This window comes from Thunnus maccoyii, chromosome 14 (genome assembly GCF_910596095.1).
Source record: "Thunnus maccoyii chromosome 14, fThuMac1.1, whole genome shotgun sequence".
Taxonomy (NCBI): Eukaryota; Metazoa; Chordata; class Actinopteri; order Scombriformes; family Scombridae; genus Thunnus; species Thunnus maccoyii.
The window spans coordinates 5235443-5251847 of NC_056546.1; the positions used below are offsets into that span (position 1 = coordinate 5235443).

General features: G+C 38.2%; 2 protein-coding genes across 2 annotated transcripts; both read left to right on the plus strand.

Moving 5' to 3' along the window:
- The first annotated feature begins 1201 nt into the window (after window positions 1-1201).
- On the plus strand, window positions 1202-10745 carry plekha3 (pleckstrin homology domain containing, family A (phosphoinositide binding specific) member 3). The gene is made up of 8 exons (XM_042433284.1): window positions 1202-1546; window positions 3569-3685; window positions 3792-3941; window positions 5160-5281; window positions 5605-5709; window positions 6536-6579; window positions 7742-7836; window positions 8174-10745. The coding sequence occupies exons 1-8, from the start codon at window positions 1507-1509 to the stop codon at window positions 8281-8283; spliced, it is 783 nt and encodes a 260-aa protein (XP_042289218.1). The 5' UTR covers window positions 1202-1506; the 3' UTR covers window positions 8284-10745.
- A 1964-nt stretch (window positions 10746-12709) lies between these two features.
- Window positions 12710-16042, plus strand: LOC121912123. The gene is made up of 4 exons (XM_042434207.1): window positions 12710-12973; window positions 14206-14279; window positions 15129-15736; window positions 15868-16042. The coding sequence occupies exons 1-4, from the start codon at window positions 12970-12972 to the stop codon at window positions 16040-16042; spliced, it is 861 nt and encodes a 286-aa protein (XP_042290141.1). The 5' UTR covers window positions 12710-12969.
- Window positions 16043-16405: the final 363 nt, after the last annotated feature.

Sequence of the window (16405 nt, forward strand, 5' to 3'; positions counted from 1 at the left end):
GAAACAGATTAAATAAAAACATTATAACCTTCATGAAGGTCAAATTTATTGCAGAGCTGTTGTATTATACTGCATTAGTTTTATTTAGGTGTACCTAATAATAATAATACATTTTATTTATAGAGCGCTTTTCAAGGAACTCAAAGACACTTTACATAAGTTAAAAGGATCTTAAAAGACAAAAAAAAAAACACTACAAGCACAAAGTAGCATGATATCGATCACACATGTCGTATAAACTAGCAAGTGTATAAATACAATATTTACTGTACATAAAATACAACATAATTGTCATCTTAACAGATAAAATGATGATTATTTTGTTAGCTTGTAATGACATTTTACTCTCTTGTACATTAGCAGTTACTAGAGAACATTAGTATCAACCAGGTTTTATCTTTTCAGACATAATGATAAAATATAAATCTTTAATAAAGTCAATATTTCGGTGAGTTAAATTAGACCTTTTTCAATATAATTTTATACCAACTTTTCAGGAAGAAGGGTCCAAACAATTATAAAAGTTCGACAAAAAACTAAATCCTGACTCAAGATCCACTCACATTTTCTGCAGCTTTTCAACCAAATCTCATGCTGTCAAAACTCAATCAGCTGATGAAGACTGTGAGATGTGGTTGAAAGCTCCAGAAAAAAAAAAACTAGTGAGCAGATCTAGACTCAAGACTTCCTTTGTGTCAAACTTAAAAGTTTAGACTTTCTTTCTGAAATGTTAAAGTTTTTGGCTCAAATTGTATTTATTTTTTTATTGGAAAGGTTTTTACTTTTACTCACAGAAGTTATGACTTACATGTTTCTCTCCTCTGTGTGTAAGGCCACTGAGGAGAATGAAACTCCTGTTTCCAAGGTAAAAATCAAGGGTTCACATTTTTTCAAGGCTGTCTTAATAGTCAGGAGCCCAAATTAACACTAAAATATGTTTTTCTTGCTGAAATCATTCCTCCTGTTCACACTGACCATTAGAAGATCCCCTCATAATGCACTTACAATGTAAGCAACGGGGCCAAACTTGCTCAATTTGGAAAGTTTTTAGTTATTAGAAGTCTCCTTTATATTTTCAAGTTTAGTTAAATTCTAATATCCTGCGTTATTATTATCATTATTATTTAGTAATAGTAGAATAGGAGTAAAACCTTATTAAATATTTATATTGTTATGTTCTGAGGTTAAATGGCCTCAGCAGGCTTCCGTACATAAGCTGCCGTTTTGTTGACATTTTTTCTCCATCAGGTGACAAGTTAGCTGGGCAGTTTCTGAACAGCTTAGTACAACCAAACCCACATCATGACGTTATTCTGCTGACGCTGGCATTCAGCTTTCACAAAACCAGACACATTTTTGGGAACAAGCAGCTCAAGATGTATTTTTAACCCGCTGTTACCCGAGAGAGAGAGAAAGAGAGAAGCTACATCGGACGTTAGCTTTCCGTTAGCCTGCCGAGTTACAGCGAGAAGCTAACGAGCTACATTAGCCGATGTAAAGTGAACCATGGAGGGGATTCTGTACAAATGGACGAATTACATGACAGGTGAGTCGTCTGTTTGTTTGTTTAACATCTTTTTTTTTAAAAGATAACCATCTTTCTGATAAGCAGATACAATGACTGGATAATGGCGGTGTTTGTGTTAGCAAACACTGGCTCGCCAGATGTGACAGATAGCCTGAATATCGTCAAATTTAACCGTTGTAACAGTTGAAAACAAGCTAATATTAGTATTGTAAAGATGTGAAATGACAGATAGCTGTGCTACTGCTTTGATTTAATGTTAATTTAATCTATTAAAGATATCAATGTAATGTTAATTTAGCTTGAAATGACTCGTGACTCCAGTTTTAAGCATTTCAGAAGAGTATCATGTCACTTCTGGTTCATTTCATCTATAAAACATATTTCACTCGTCAGAAATGATAAGAACAATGTGTAATAGTTGACTTGAGAGTGATACTGGACCGCAGAACCATATTATCTGCTGACAGCAGTGATGGAAAGTAACAAAGTACATTTACTCAAGTACAGTTTTGATGTACTTGTACTTTACTGGAGTATTTCCATTTGATGCTACTTGTTACTTCCACTCCATTAAATTACATTTCAGAGGGAAATATTCTACTTTCTACTCCACTACATTTATTTGACAGCTTTAGTTACTTTTCAGATGTAGAGTTGACACAATGGATAATATAACAAGCTTTTAAAATACAACACATTGTTAAAGATGAAACCAGTGGTTTCCAACCTTTTTGGCTTTTGACGTCTTACAAAAAGCAGTGTGTAGTCGGGGTCACATTTCACATGTCTATGAGTTGTTAACAGCTCCACCAAATAGTGATTTTTCCCTCTAAACTTCTCACATGCTTTCATTTCAATAAATGTTCAAATGATCCAATATTTAGATCAGAGAAAAAGTCCAAAAACTGAAAACAGATTTGTGTATCAGAACTTTGTTTTTTCTTCTTTCCTCTCCCATTAATCATCTCACGACCCCTCAGATTTATCTGCTGACCCTTCGGAGGGGCCTGACCCCTATGTTGGGAACCACTGGACTAAGCTAGCTAACTGTATATAAAGTAGTGTAAACTAGCTCCACCTCCAGCAGCTACAACAGTAACATGCTGCTCTAACACTGATGCTTCACTATTAATAATCTAATGATGTCATATATAATAATATATCAGTCAGAGGGACCAAACCACTACTTTTACTGCAATACTTTAACTACATCAAGCTCATAATACTTATGTACTTTTACTTAAGTAGGATTTTTCATGCAGCACTTTTACTTGTCATGAAGTATTTTTACATTGTTGTATTGGTACTTTTACTGAAGTAAATGATCTGAGTACTTCTTCCACTACTGGCTGACAGAGATGGAAAACAACACTCAGTAACAGTGACTATAAAGGCATTTGACCTCACAATGATGGCACCATAGCATGTCTATAAATAAGAGTAGTCAAACAGTAAACCGCTTTAATGACTCTCCTGCTCTCTACAGTAGAGACACAATGATCCTCTGTCTGTCAGCTGTGAAGGAGACGAGTGTCATGTGCTCTATATGAGATGAAAATTGCACCACTTTTATTGCACTTGGCTGAAGGAAGTTAGTAGTTTCATATATTTTTTTTGTTTGACTCCAGAGTTGCATCATCTGTTGCCTGAAAGATCTCAGTTGTGTTTGTGCACAAAAACAATCCAACCGTAAAGAGCTGAAGTGAAGCGTTGTTTGTTTGGTGACATAAACACATAAAAACATGCAAAAAAAAAGGTAGATGGTTTCACAGAAGTGTGACAAGAGTGTGAATTCAAATAAACAGTTTGTCTGAGGCCACAGTAACGTCTTCACTTTGCTTGTTTTGTCTGACTTAATGTCTAAAATGTTAAAATATTGAATGTACTGCATTATGTGACAAGTAAAACAGCAAATCGTCACATTTTAGAAGCTGGAACCAGAGAATATTTGGCTTGAAAACACACATTTTTAAAAAAAAAGTCTCCACCCGAAGACAAACATCTGTTATTGATGTTCAGAGTTTTGTTTTCTGTCCTCAGGCTGGCAGCCCCGCTGGTTCGTCTTAGAGAACGGAGTCATCTCGTACTATGACAGCGAGGACGACGTCGGGAAAGGAAGCAAAGGATCCATCAAGATGTCTGTGTGTGACATTAAAGGTTAGAGAGGCGTTTTTTTTAAAAAATGCCTGCTGGATGATTTGTTTTTCTTTTTTGTATAAGCGTAAACACATCCATCAAACACCGTTCATATTTTATGTTTCAGTCCATCCGACAGATCTGACGCGTCTAGAGTTGATAATCCCCGGCGAGCAGCATTTCTACGTCCGAGCCGTGAACGCCGCGGAGAGACAGAGGTGGCTGGTGGCTCTGGGCTCATCTAAAGCAGGAACACTAGACAGTCACAAACAAAAAGGTACATCTGTCTGTGTTTTCTTCCTCTTTTTTTATTATTGTGTTATATTTATTTGGCTTTTCATCAAGATCCAAAAGGGAAATTAATGTTTGTTGTGCCAACTGGAGTAAAAACAGACATAAATCATTTTTGATCATCTACTCATCTTATAAAGCAAAACTATATTATCATCTCTCACTTCTGCTGTGAAAACCACAAGCAGCTATTAGTGTATTTAAAGAAACAGATGTGATTAATCAGTCACTTTTTCCGGAGCTTTTATGCATCCCATAGTCTTCCTCAGCAGGTTGAGTTTACTCAGTGACACATAATGATGACGAACAAACTCCTCCTGCTGATCTAGATAGTGAGATGTAGTTGAAAGCTCCAGAAACCTTGAATCAAGATTTTTTTTGTTGAATGACTGTCTCCAAGATAAATAATGAACCATCATGCTCAGTTGTGGATTAAAATAGTATTTTGTCCTTAAAACTTTAGTGGATGAAGTGATAAAGCAAAGTTAGTCTCATAGACAGTAGAAAAAGTAAACGCACATGTTGTTTAAGCCTCAATTTATTCATCTCATCTTCAGTTGTAATAATTAATGTCTTGTTCTGCATTTACAGTGTAATTTCATTAAAGTAGAAGCATCCTTTAACAAAATAGAAAACCTGACACCTGAAATATGTGACGAATGTGTTGGAGGGAAGCACAATTTTTTAAAAAAAAATGTAAAAATGATAGTTTTCATTATTGATTAATCTACCGATTATTTTCTCAATGAATCGATTCATTGACTAGCTAATATTGTAGTAAAAAATTGCAGAAAAACAGTGTTCACAATTTCCCATAAATTGTTGGTTTAACAGTCAAACTCCTTAGGATATTGTATTTACTGTCATATATGACAAAGAAAAACAGCAAATCGTCACATTTTAGAGGCTTGAACCAACAAACATTTGTTATTTTTGCTTAAAAAATGACTGAAATGATTAATAGATGATCCAAATAGTATTATTTTTCCCTCAGTTGCCTTATTGACCTACTGCTGCTGGACTAATCCTCTCTGCCTGGCTTACTTTTCTATTAGATAAAAGGTTAAAAAATGATATCATAAAAATCTGGCAGCATGAAGTCTAACAAGCGATTTGTGTCTGTTTCTGACTGTAGATGTATCTCTTTATGAGGAGCCACAATTAATATGTCTCATGTATTATATATGTGTGTGTCACTTTCCAGGTCCAGACTGTCTGAAGACGAAGATGTCTGAACTTCGTCTGTACTGTGACCTTCTGGTCCAGCAGGTCCAAACGATCCAATCACAGAACCCCGAAGACACAGAGACCCCGCCCACATCCGAAGTAAACAACAATCTTCTGTTTACTCCTTTTTTTAATGATTTATTTTTGATTGATTTTATTTTTTATTATTTACTTCATTATTTCATCAGGTTAACAGCAGTTAAATGTCATGTATCACCTGAATATTAACAGACTGGTTATAAATAAAACAACAGAGTTACGTCTGCTGTAGAATGACAAGTTTGCTTTTATTTATCTAAAAAAACCCAAAATCTGTTTTCATTACTTGAAGCTCATGAACTTTGAAAGGTCGTTTGTACTGAAGCATGATGATGATGATGATGATGATGATGATGATGATGATGATGATTCTCTCTCTCCAGGCCTCTCTCCTCAGTGCGACCTGTGCGACCTTCATCAGGACTTTGGAGGAGTGTATGACGCTGGCCAATCAGAGTTTGACCCCTGACCTACGACCTCCTGAGAGGGTAATTACACTTCATCCAACCACAACAAGTACAAGAAGCAAAGCTGCACAGAGTCACTTTTACACAATATAGTTAAAAAACAAACAAACTATTTAATCACTGGAAACATGAAGCATTAATTCATCTTTGGCTGCGTCTGTTTTATTGTTGTTTACATGTTGTTGTGCTCGTTACATTTAGCTTCAGTCACCTGATGTTCACAGACTGAATAGAAGAAAGAAACAATCCCAGTAAATCTGATGCAGCTGTAAAATGATTGGAGGGAATAAAGTAGATGTTAGTAAATTGGTTGTGAGTGTAAATGATAGTTTGACTCTTTGTCAGTGGCAGCTCTCTGACACAAAGTTAATTAGAAGAAACAAAGATGAAGCTCATCTCGTTATTTTTATTGCATGCAAATTAGAGCTACAACGTTTAGTTGATTAATCGATTGACAGAAAATTAATTGGCAACTATTTTAATAATCGATTAATCACTTAAGACATCTTTCAAGGGAAAATGTCAAACATCTGTTTGTTCCAACAAGTTCTTCAATGTGAGAATTTGCTGCTTTTCTTTTTTACATGATTATAATAATGATTGTAAATTGATTCTCTTTGAATTTTGTTGATCAGACAAAACATTTGATGACATCATAATGGATTCTGGGAAAATTATGACGGCCATTTTTCCGATGGTTTATTGACCAAATGATACTAAAAAAAGATTATTAGTTGCAGCTCTAATGCAAATAGTTTTTTATTATGGTGGGTCATAAAACAGGAAGCTGCAGACTTGACAAACACTGTCGAACTAACAAATGTCGTCTGTCTGTCTGTCTGCTCAGATGAAGAGATCCATCAGTCACCCTGGAACATACAGCTTTGACAGGTGAGTACACACACACACACACACACACACACACACACACACACACACACACACACACCTGCAGTAACTGGACACTCAATTCCAAATAAGGTTAATTAACAGAAAGACTCTGAAACTCTTCATGACTGTCAGGACGTCATGTTCACTGAGTAACTACTAGCTTTGTCCTCTTGGAGGCAGCATCGCGACACCTTGAAGCTGCAATTATAAACATGTCAACCTTGAACTGTTAAAACTGTGAGTTTTGACGTCACAAGAACCAAATTTTTCATCAGTTTTAGCGTCACAGTGACAGGAGACATGTATCCAAACACTGATTAATTACACTTTTAATGTAATATTTTAATTAGTTGCCCTTTTGTGGTCACATGTTGGGTTTTCTGGTGAGCAGTGGTCACATCAACAGCCTTGACATTATAATGTAGGCGGGAAAAAATCCACCCTGAAGTCTGGATAGTAACATTTTCATTGACCTTTACAACCAAACGGTAATAACTGCTCTACACTTGTTAGGGCTGATTGTTACTCCGCTGCAGATGAAGGAGAACACGTCAAGGTCAGCTGAAGGAGAAACAAAGTGTTTTCTTTTCAGTTTCAGAGATTGTCTAGAAGCACTGCAACAGAGAGGATAAAGAGAGACTTTTATCTCCTCAGAGGGAACAAACCTCCTCCTTCATCTGACATAAATAAAGGTCTTTGACAAGTTTCAAACACAGAGAGAAACATGCAGTAAAACAAAATCTATTAGTACATACAGGGATATAAATACGTGACTAATTAATAATCATTAAGTAAACACGGTGCCGGATGTCGACTCCTTTCATAAATAAATCTCTAGGTTGGGTAACCGTGTGTCACACGCATGACAGATGACCAATATATAATCCAAACATACAGGGAGTCGTCACGTGAAGTTAACTTGATCTGAGTCACTGAATAAGGGGGATCGGATACAAAAGGTTAAGGATGTTTAGTAAAAAGACTTAAAGTATGTTTCTTTATTTGTGTTTTCAAATCGGCTGCTGTGTTTTTAAAGAAAAAGACAAATTTATCTTCTTCGTCTAAAGTCAGCAAAGCATGAATCAAGAATGTTGACGTGAGGTGAGAAAAGTTTCCCTCCTGATTCACTTCCTGTTGTTTTGTTGTTTTTGTTATTTCTCAGGTCAGGTGTGCTTAAAGAGTACGTGAGTGGAGGTCAAAGATCAACTCAGCGCAGGAACCGGACCTGCTCAGACAGCTCAGTTTATGATACTGAACGTAAGTATAAAGGAGGAAAAAAAAAAGATATAAAGAAATAGATTCCTGTCTGTGCATGGCTGATTAGCTTAGCTTAGCTTAGCATTAAGACGGTAACTTTCTGCTACTTTATCCCCATAAATGACACACACAAGCACATAGTCTCACTTTAAAGTCATCACAGAAGTTTAAAGTTTGAAATCACTTCCTCTTTCAGTCCAAATAATGTCAACAGAACAGACAAACACCCTAAAAACAACTTCAATCTGAACTTTGAAACCTTGAGAAATCATCGACCCGCCTGTGAAAGCTGACGTGTGTGTGTGTGTGTGTGTGTGTGTGTGTGTGTGTGTTCCAGGTGTGCTGCCGGGTCTCAACGGCGACTCGTCCTCCATCCCCGAGGAGAGAGGAGGCAACGCGAGCCCGAAGACGACACCCACCGACACAGACACCGACCTGTCCATCTGAAGACCCAACGTCCAGCCGAACCCTGAACCCCCGCTGACGTCTGGGGGAGAAGTCAAGAACACGACGAGATTGATATCAGCGACCGCGTCCCGGCCGACGTCGTCTTCATCAGACCGAGGACGAGTTGGCTAACAGCTGACTTCCGTTAAGAACGTCCTTCTTGTGCTTTTTCTCGGAAGTCAGCTGATCGCCAAACACTGTGGAACCGTTCATTCATGTTTCCTTGAGACTTTCTTTAAATGTCTGTTTCTGTTTCCGCCGAGGAGACGGCAACAAAAGTCCTAAACCGGACTTGTGAGACATTGTGAGTATTAAGTATAATCATCCTCTTATAATTCAATTCTACATATCAACAAGCTCCTACATTCACACTGTGAACACACTGATGATGATGACAGTTGCCTTTGAGTCGAGGAGGAAAATCTGTGAATGAAAAGTGAAGGCAGTTAAACCCCAACAGCTGTTCCCAGTGGACTGGACCGTGATTGTAATGGGCAGCTTCCTGGTACAATATGAACATGATTATCCATATTTACTGGACACTTTAGAAGCCAGAGTTGATTGTTCAACTGCTTTAAAAACGGACCTGAGAATGTACAGAAGTTTTGAATGTCCGAGGTTTGTTTTGTGTGGTTGAAAACGATCACACAGCCAAGAGAGTTTAGGTCACTGGCGTCCTGCTGGAACATCCCGCAACAAAAGCATCTTCTGCCTTCTCCAGATGAAAAACTCAAGAACTTGCCTTGATGTTTTCTTTCCTTGGAAACTTCCAGGCCTCCATAGTTGTGCTCGCCTATAGAGCGCAAAAAGAAGAGCTCCGTCCTTCGTCCCGCCAGCTTCTCGTCGTCTTTGAGGTTGTCAGTAGCGACGTCTGACGCAGCAGACGATGAGATCAGGTGTCTCTGGGTCTTCAGATGCCAAAGTTTGTTCATGCTGTACTTTGCACTAATGTAATAATCTACATTAAACGTGCCATAATTTGCTCGTCCAGGAAAGCGTCTCCTCCACAGATCAGTGTTTTGTTCTCTAAAACTGGAGCCAGGAGGAAGACGGGACTATTTCCTTGAAGAGGTTTTGCATCTTCTCCTTGTGTTTGTGTCCTCTGGGTTGTTTTTTTTTCTTTGGCCTCCACTCCAAAGACGATACAGACCAGGTGAATGGAGTCTCTAAAATGACAGATACTGTAGGTGTGAATGTGTGCAAGTTGCTGCCTTTTAACGTTTCGTTATTCCTGAAACGGACCGTTGAACCGTCCGTCGTGTTTTCCTGCCCCTTTTTTTTTTAGCGATGAACTCCAGCCAACCGTGAAGACTCTGAACAGGAAAAAACCCTGTTCTTAAAGAAAAAATGAATGAACTGTGACGGAGTGACGTTCAACAGTGTAGTCCAGATGACGACGTCTGTTGCGCACGTAGTAGTGAAACGTTTTCCACGTTTTGTCCACGGTGGACGGCGTTCACGGTAAACCGATTTAATTCGACTTTGATTTTAACGATTAGCAGATGCAAGCTGTGAAAACACTTAAGCTAAGCTAAAACTGGTGAATTTAATTTCCTGTCATGAGAAACTCTCTCTTCTTCTTCTTCTTTTAGAACGTGTGCAGCAGTCGTCCTCTGAACGCACACACACCATCGTCCACCGTCACTCACACACACTTCATTTTCTCTGGTTTCAGACTGAATCCAGCAGGACGTTTGCAGGACTACACTCATGTTTTTTTTTTGTTACTTGTTGATATGGATTCACTGGTATTTGGTTCAAGCTTTGATTTTTTTTGTATGTTAAAAGCACTTTGCTGCTTTTGATGAACAAACTTTATTTATCTGCTCGTCCTTATGGGATCGTTCACTCCTCAAATGGCCAAAAACACATTTGTTGCTATAAAACACTCAATATTTACTTTTAAGAAACATGAATCTGTGAATCTAAAATGTTTCCAGCTGTGAATTTTACGTCCAAAAAAGCAGGTTTTAAATCTGTGCCAACCTGCTATTTCCACTTCACATCCAAACAGTTACTGAAGAGGATACAAAACAATTCAATCGCACCAATAACAGAAAGTTCTTCGCCCAGATGCACAGTATCTACTGTAAGTGGGTTGTTTTTGCACTTTAGAGTAAAAAACAGTCTTTTTTTGAATGTGTTTGCTCTGAAAAGGATTACTAAAGGTGATAAAGGTACTGTGGTCGCTGACAGTGGTGATGATTGTGATATATTGTTGTTTTTAGTCACTGCAGGAGCCTTATGTGATATTTCACCTTATCAGAGATCTGACTGAACAGGATGTAGACTTACTAAACTTCTTGTGTTACTTTTACCAAATCATGTGATCAGTATTTGCTTTTAACTGTTGACAATTTAAAGAGACAGTTTGTCTTTGAACATCTTATGTTTAAAATAATACTTCAAACATGGCTGTGTCAACAAATCTGAACTTTTTCATGTTAAAGCTGTTAATCCTCTTGAGTTTTCTTGACTTTCTTTAAGTACCGTAAAGAGCTGATTGTACTAATGCCTCCAGTAAAACAACAAGAGTTCAGTTCCTTAAGCAGACCTACAGGCCTGTAGACCTGCAGGTCTGCAGACTGTTTAGCTTCTGCGGCTGCAAGTTTCCTCACATGCTGATAACTAACAGGTCTTTATATTTCATCTTTACATGATCATTTATGTCTCTATTGCCAATCAGATTGTTTTAGTTATGATTAAAGTGTCATAAAGATGAAACTGACACTGTAGTTAAAGCACTTATGAGCTTGTAAAGAAGTTAAACCGCTAATTAAATAATTATACATATAAAAACATGCAGGGAGAAGAGATTAAAATGCAAATTATTCAGCAATTTAGAACGAGCTTTTGCTGTAAAATGTGTCCCTTAAATAAATGAATTTGAAGATTTTTCTGCAAGTTTGAAGAAAATAAGGAAAATCTCTTGAAGTTCTTGAATGTTTTTTGGTCACTAATCATAAGACGGACACTGTAGTTAAATCACCTGCAGGAGCTTGTAAAGCAGTTTAAAAAACAACAAAATTAAACCACTAATTAAATAATTATACATATAAAACCATGCAGGGAGAAGAGATTAAAATACACACATCTAACTAACAAGCTCAACTTCAGTATCTTCATATCTGATCAGCTTAAATATGTAAAATATAAATAAACATACAAACACATCACATTAATTTGATATCGAGTGCCGCCATCTTTTATCCTTCAACTGAACCTTCAACAATAAGATCCTGTAGATCGTCCACCTGTCCTACATTTTAACAAAACAAGAAAAAACAAAGAACACAAAACAAACAAAAACCAAAATCCTCAAACCAGTTTGAAGTATAAAGACTGTGTTTCATGTTTTTTTATGTACTCGTTGCGTGTAAAAGTTTTCCCCACATGATTTCAAATTAAGTTAGTTTGTTTTTTTTTAGTGTTTTTTTGTCTTCTCCATGTTTAAATATGAACATGTTTGTGTTTTTCAGTGTATTATTGTAGGAGGATGTGTGGATTTCCAGTGTTTAAGTATCGGTTTCTTTAATACAATTGATGAAAAAAGAATAATCCAGCTGTGCAGATACCTCACTGTATCCTGTAACATCTAGAAATATACAAACTGACAGATTAAAATTCAATTTCAGCTCCAATATCTCTGATAACCAACGTTCAATATCAAACCAAATCCTCTGAATTTTGCTACAGACCCAAAAATCTGTAATTCTACATTTAAAACAGTTACCTGATATATTTCTATCATATTTATTAACTTTATCTCTTGTACAATAAGTTGTTCTGTACGTTACGTTGGATTAAACACATATTTTCATTGGCTGTAATACCTCTCATTAATCTCCAACATTCCCTCCAGAATCTGAAGATTTTTCTGCAAGTTTTGAAGAAATTATGCAAAAAGTTTATGAATGTTTTAACGTCCCTGCTTTATAATTATGACATGACGGCGGTATGATAGATGCATCGCAGTTTTGGTCGACACAAACGGCTCCACTTCTTGTTTAAAGGAGGACGAACAAACAAATTTAACTGCTGAATATTGTTTTCTTTATTTTAGATGTTTTTATTTTAAATGACGGCTTTCGTGTGTCCGTCTGTTCAGTTTCTGCTGAACCAGATGAGAGATTTTCATGCCTTAAGTGTCTCTGCACGAGGTGACGTGTGTGTGTGTGTGGTTGTATCGGATGTTTCATTGTCTAAATAAAAGAAAAACCATTTAAAACAGAAATGAATTGAAGGGTGACTTGTGTGTGTATTTGCGGTGGGAGTTTATAACACCTGTCAATAAATACAGACTAAATACATAAATATAACTCTGACAGTAACTGGAGTTGTTGAGGCTTTTTTCTGTTGCTGGGAATTTCTGGAGGATCATCCTGGTGTGTGTGTGTGTGTGTGTGTGTGTGTGTGTGTGTGTGTGTGTGTGTGTGTGTGTGTGTGTGTGTGTGTGTGTGTGTTTACAGAGGGTGTGTGTGTGCGTGCGTGCATGTGTTTGTGGATGCGTGACTTTTCTTTCGTCACTGACAGCGACGGCTCCAAAGGGACCCGCTGTGTACTCTTACATAAAAGACACACGTACTCACCTGGGTGTGAACCTTCATTTACATGTTCAAACGCTTCTACGAGAAGCAGCTGTCAGCACAACCTGCATCCTGGACCTGAAGACCAGAAAATGGAAACATGGGTAAATACACTTCTCTTATATAGTTATGATTTTAGAGTTTCACACAGACATGAGCTCTACACACTACTCATGTGATATTAGTTATTATCAGATATTAAAGCGGTAAATTGAAGTTATTTAAAAGTAAAAGAGCTTTTTAGAGTTAGACAAGTACTAACACTGGAGTATTCATTAGGAAATGGTTTGCAGTAATGTATAAATGATCTGTAAATATTAGACTAAATATCTGGTATGGTCCTTTAAAGAGAGCTACAGTGCTGGAATATTTTGCAAATGTTAAAATCATATTGGATGAAAATTTCTACTGTATTATTGGATGTGATGTCTCCTGAAATAATGAATTAAAATGACAAATATTTAGAATATTGAGAATTGAAGGTAATAATTTATTTTAATTGGAAGCAGAAGAGAAGCTGAATGTTTTGAAACAAGGTGGATTAAATGGCTGCAGTATGTAAAGTGAAATCATGGAGGCAGTGGATGAAATGAATGTGTTTAAGTGCATATAGATGTAGACAGAGGTGTGTGTGTGTGTATTTAGTATACTTAGTATGTGTACTACTTAGTACATCTTTCCTGTCTTCACTGATCCATAGATGCTTGTTGGGCTTCACTGTATTAACAATTTCATTAATTTATTTGACTTTATTTGTTTTTTCTCACAATTATGTAATATTTTTGATGATTAGAGCTTTGACTATTGCACCTTAAACAATCACACATTATTTGACTTCATCATCAAAGTACAAAAAATGAAATGAAATAAGATGAAGGTGCTGTAATACTTCAGGACTTTTTCAAATGTTTTTTTGCTTCCTTTTGCTTATTTAAATAATGGTGCATTTTGTATTTGTGATTACAGTGACACTTGTGTTCTCACCAGTTCACTAAATAACTAATTAGTCATTTTTAAACCTGCAGTAAAGTGAATGAGAAGCTCAGTGTTGACTGTGACTGTTCTGTTTGCTTATTTCTCTGCATGTTTGTGTTTTAAGAGGTTAAGTTAAAAGTTACTGTTTGTCTTGTCAAAAGAGTACTTGAAGGATTATTGATGTAGAGTAACAATAAGTGGAGGACTCAGAAATGATGGTGATCTGTCCGTCTGCACACTGCTGGAGAGAAACAGTCAACAAGCTTCTTCTTCCTCTCTATAAATGTTCATTCTCTAACTGCTTCTGCTGCTGTTTGTTTAAACATGTTTCCTCTGTTACCTGTCGTTCTGTCTCATCCAGACCAGTCTCGAGGACTTCACTGGGACTCTGGAGGCTCCACAGAGAGCCAGCCTGTGGAAAGTCCAAAACAAAAGGTAACTATTAATACTTCACACAAAACTCTTTAAATACATATACAACCTCTCTTAAAGGGGATTTATATTATAGATATACTACAGGTATATCTTATCATGATTTACAGTTAAAACTCCTTATTTATCTTATACTGGCCCTTAATGCAGCCCCTCGATTCAGCTTCTGTCTGAAACAGGCAGTTTTAGCTCCTGTCTCTTTAAGACCCGCCTCCAGATGAGCCCGCTCGTCTCAGCAGACTTCAGGTGGTTCTGGAGGTAAACTATGGATGTATTTAAAAAACTGGATACGGCGCCGCTGCTCAGCGTTGCTGCCAATTTCTCCTGGTGAGCAGTCGTAGTATTGCATCGAAAAAATCCCCATAGATCACCATCATAACAGAGACATAGAACTGTTGACACCTCCAACTGCAAATAAGGTCAATTATGACTCTTTGTATTATGATTTTTTAGTCCATGAAGGTTTTATATTTATAAAACTTTCCGCAAGCCTAGAAAAGATTTTAAACAACAATGTAAAGTCTGTGGGCGGAGCAGGAACTCGTGGGCGGGGCCAGCAGTAGAAACACTTATGTGTATATTCAGTAGATCGCACAGTGTACATCTGTACATGTTTGAGCCCGAAACAGATTCGAAATATGCAAGTGGTCAAGTGAACGATCTGGTGTCAGTTTGAAGGGGACGTAGAGGTAACTTCAGAGCAGGATGTGCCCTGGATTTTGACTTGAAGGTGGCATTTTTATATATGTTCCAACATGATAACAATATAAATGACAGAAAATCACAAAAAGCATGTTATGTCCCCTTTAACAACTAACGATCTGATTGGCTGTCATCTCCTTCTCTGTCCAGTCCACATCAGGACCTGAGTTCCTCAGTCTGGCTCGCTGCGCGGGCTGCTACAACCATCAGAAGAACTCCAAGTTCCGGTGGGGGGACGACAGCGAGTCCAGCACTTCAGACGAAGACTTGGAGACGGACTTGGAGTCAGAACCAGAGTCTAGCTGCAGCTCCAGCAGCTCTGATCAGGTTTTAGATGAAATACCCGAGAAGCCTGCAACAGAAGAGCCCTCAGCTGTGTCGGGAGACGCTACAGAGCCGCAATCTGGAGGACGGGACGGTGACGGACAAGCGGGGGAGACATCAGAGAGTCAGGAAGATAAAAAGAGGACGAAGAAGTTGATTCAAAGAGCTCCACTTGTCAAGTCCCTCTCCTTGCCCGACTCTTTTACTCATCACCTCACCCCCATGTCCCTGCTGCCGCGCCCGCCCAGAGTCGTCTCCGTCCTCAACCTGCAGGTGTTGCAGCAGAAACCCGACAGCGACACCTTCTACAAGCTCTGCCGGCACCTGCCTGAGAGAGAGGAGGGCAAAACAGAGGAGAGTAAAGGAGGAATCAACAATCCGCCGCCTCTGCAGCCATTTCAGCAGTGGCAGCAGGGGTTACCGGGGCAACGGAGGTCAGAAACAACATCGCAGCAACATCAGTATCAACCACAGCAGCTGCCACACCTGCATCAACAACCACCACATCAGCTGTCACATCAGTATCAGCTGCAACAACAACCTCAACTCTTCTCTCCTCTTTTAGCTCAGGGTCAAAGGTTGCCGCCACCACCACCGCCACCACCCCCGCACTCACTTCCTGTGTTTCCCCCCCCGACGCTCCACTCACTCCTGCAGGCTCAGACACATCTGCACGCACTCGCCCCGCAAACATGCTGGTACTGTTACCGTACGCACTTTCCTCACACGTGCTTGAGTAATCACGGCAGTAGACAGTTACCGCGGTGACTCAGCGAGATTTTACAGCACTTATACTGTTAAATATGTGACAACTCCAATAAAAAGATGTGAATATGAGATAATGAGTTTGAGATGTTGTGATTGTATGAGTTTTACACTCAGAATTGCTTTATTATCTTTCCTCATCAAACTCTTATCTTGTTTTACTGATATTATAGTGATAAAAGATGATTGTCGGCATTGTGCAGGACCTTTGTCTCCCCCTGCTGGCAGAGAGAGTAATTACAAAAACGCTGCAGACACGTGCTTACATCACAGGCTCCGCTGTAGCCTACTCTGTCGCTACTGTTGCGGCTGTAAAACGTTGGATAAACTATTTTGAG

What these genes read in the sequence shown, in the direction of transcription:
- plekha3 (XM_042433284.1), top strand. Translation starts at nt 1,507, where the DNA reads ATGGAGGGGATTCTGTACAAATGGACGAATTACATGACAG. An exon ending in AGACCCCGCCCACATCCGAA is followed by an intron (nt 5,282 to 5,604) that starts GTAAACAACAAT and finishes CTCTCTCTCCAG; the next exon opens with GCCTCTCTCCTCAGTGCGAC. An exon ending in ACCTACGACCTCCTGAGAGG is followed by an intron (nt 5,710 to 6,535) that starts GTAATTACACTT and finishes CTGTCTGCTCAG; the next exon opens with ATGAAGAGATCCATCAGTCA.
- LOC121912123 (XM_042434207.1), top strand. An exon ending in TGGAAAGTCCAAAACAAAAG is followed by an intron (nt 14,280 to 15,128) that starts GTAACTATTAAT and finishes TTCTCTGTCCAG; the next exon opens with TCCACATCAGGACCTGAGTT. An exon ending in GGGTTACCGGGGCAACGGAG is followed by an intron (nt 15,737 to 15,867) that starts GTCAGAAACAAC and finishes CTCCTCTTTTAG; the next exon opens with CTCAGGGTCAAAGGTTGCCG.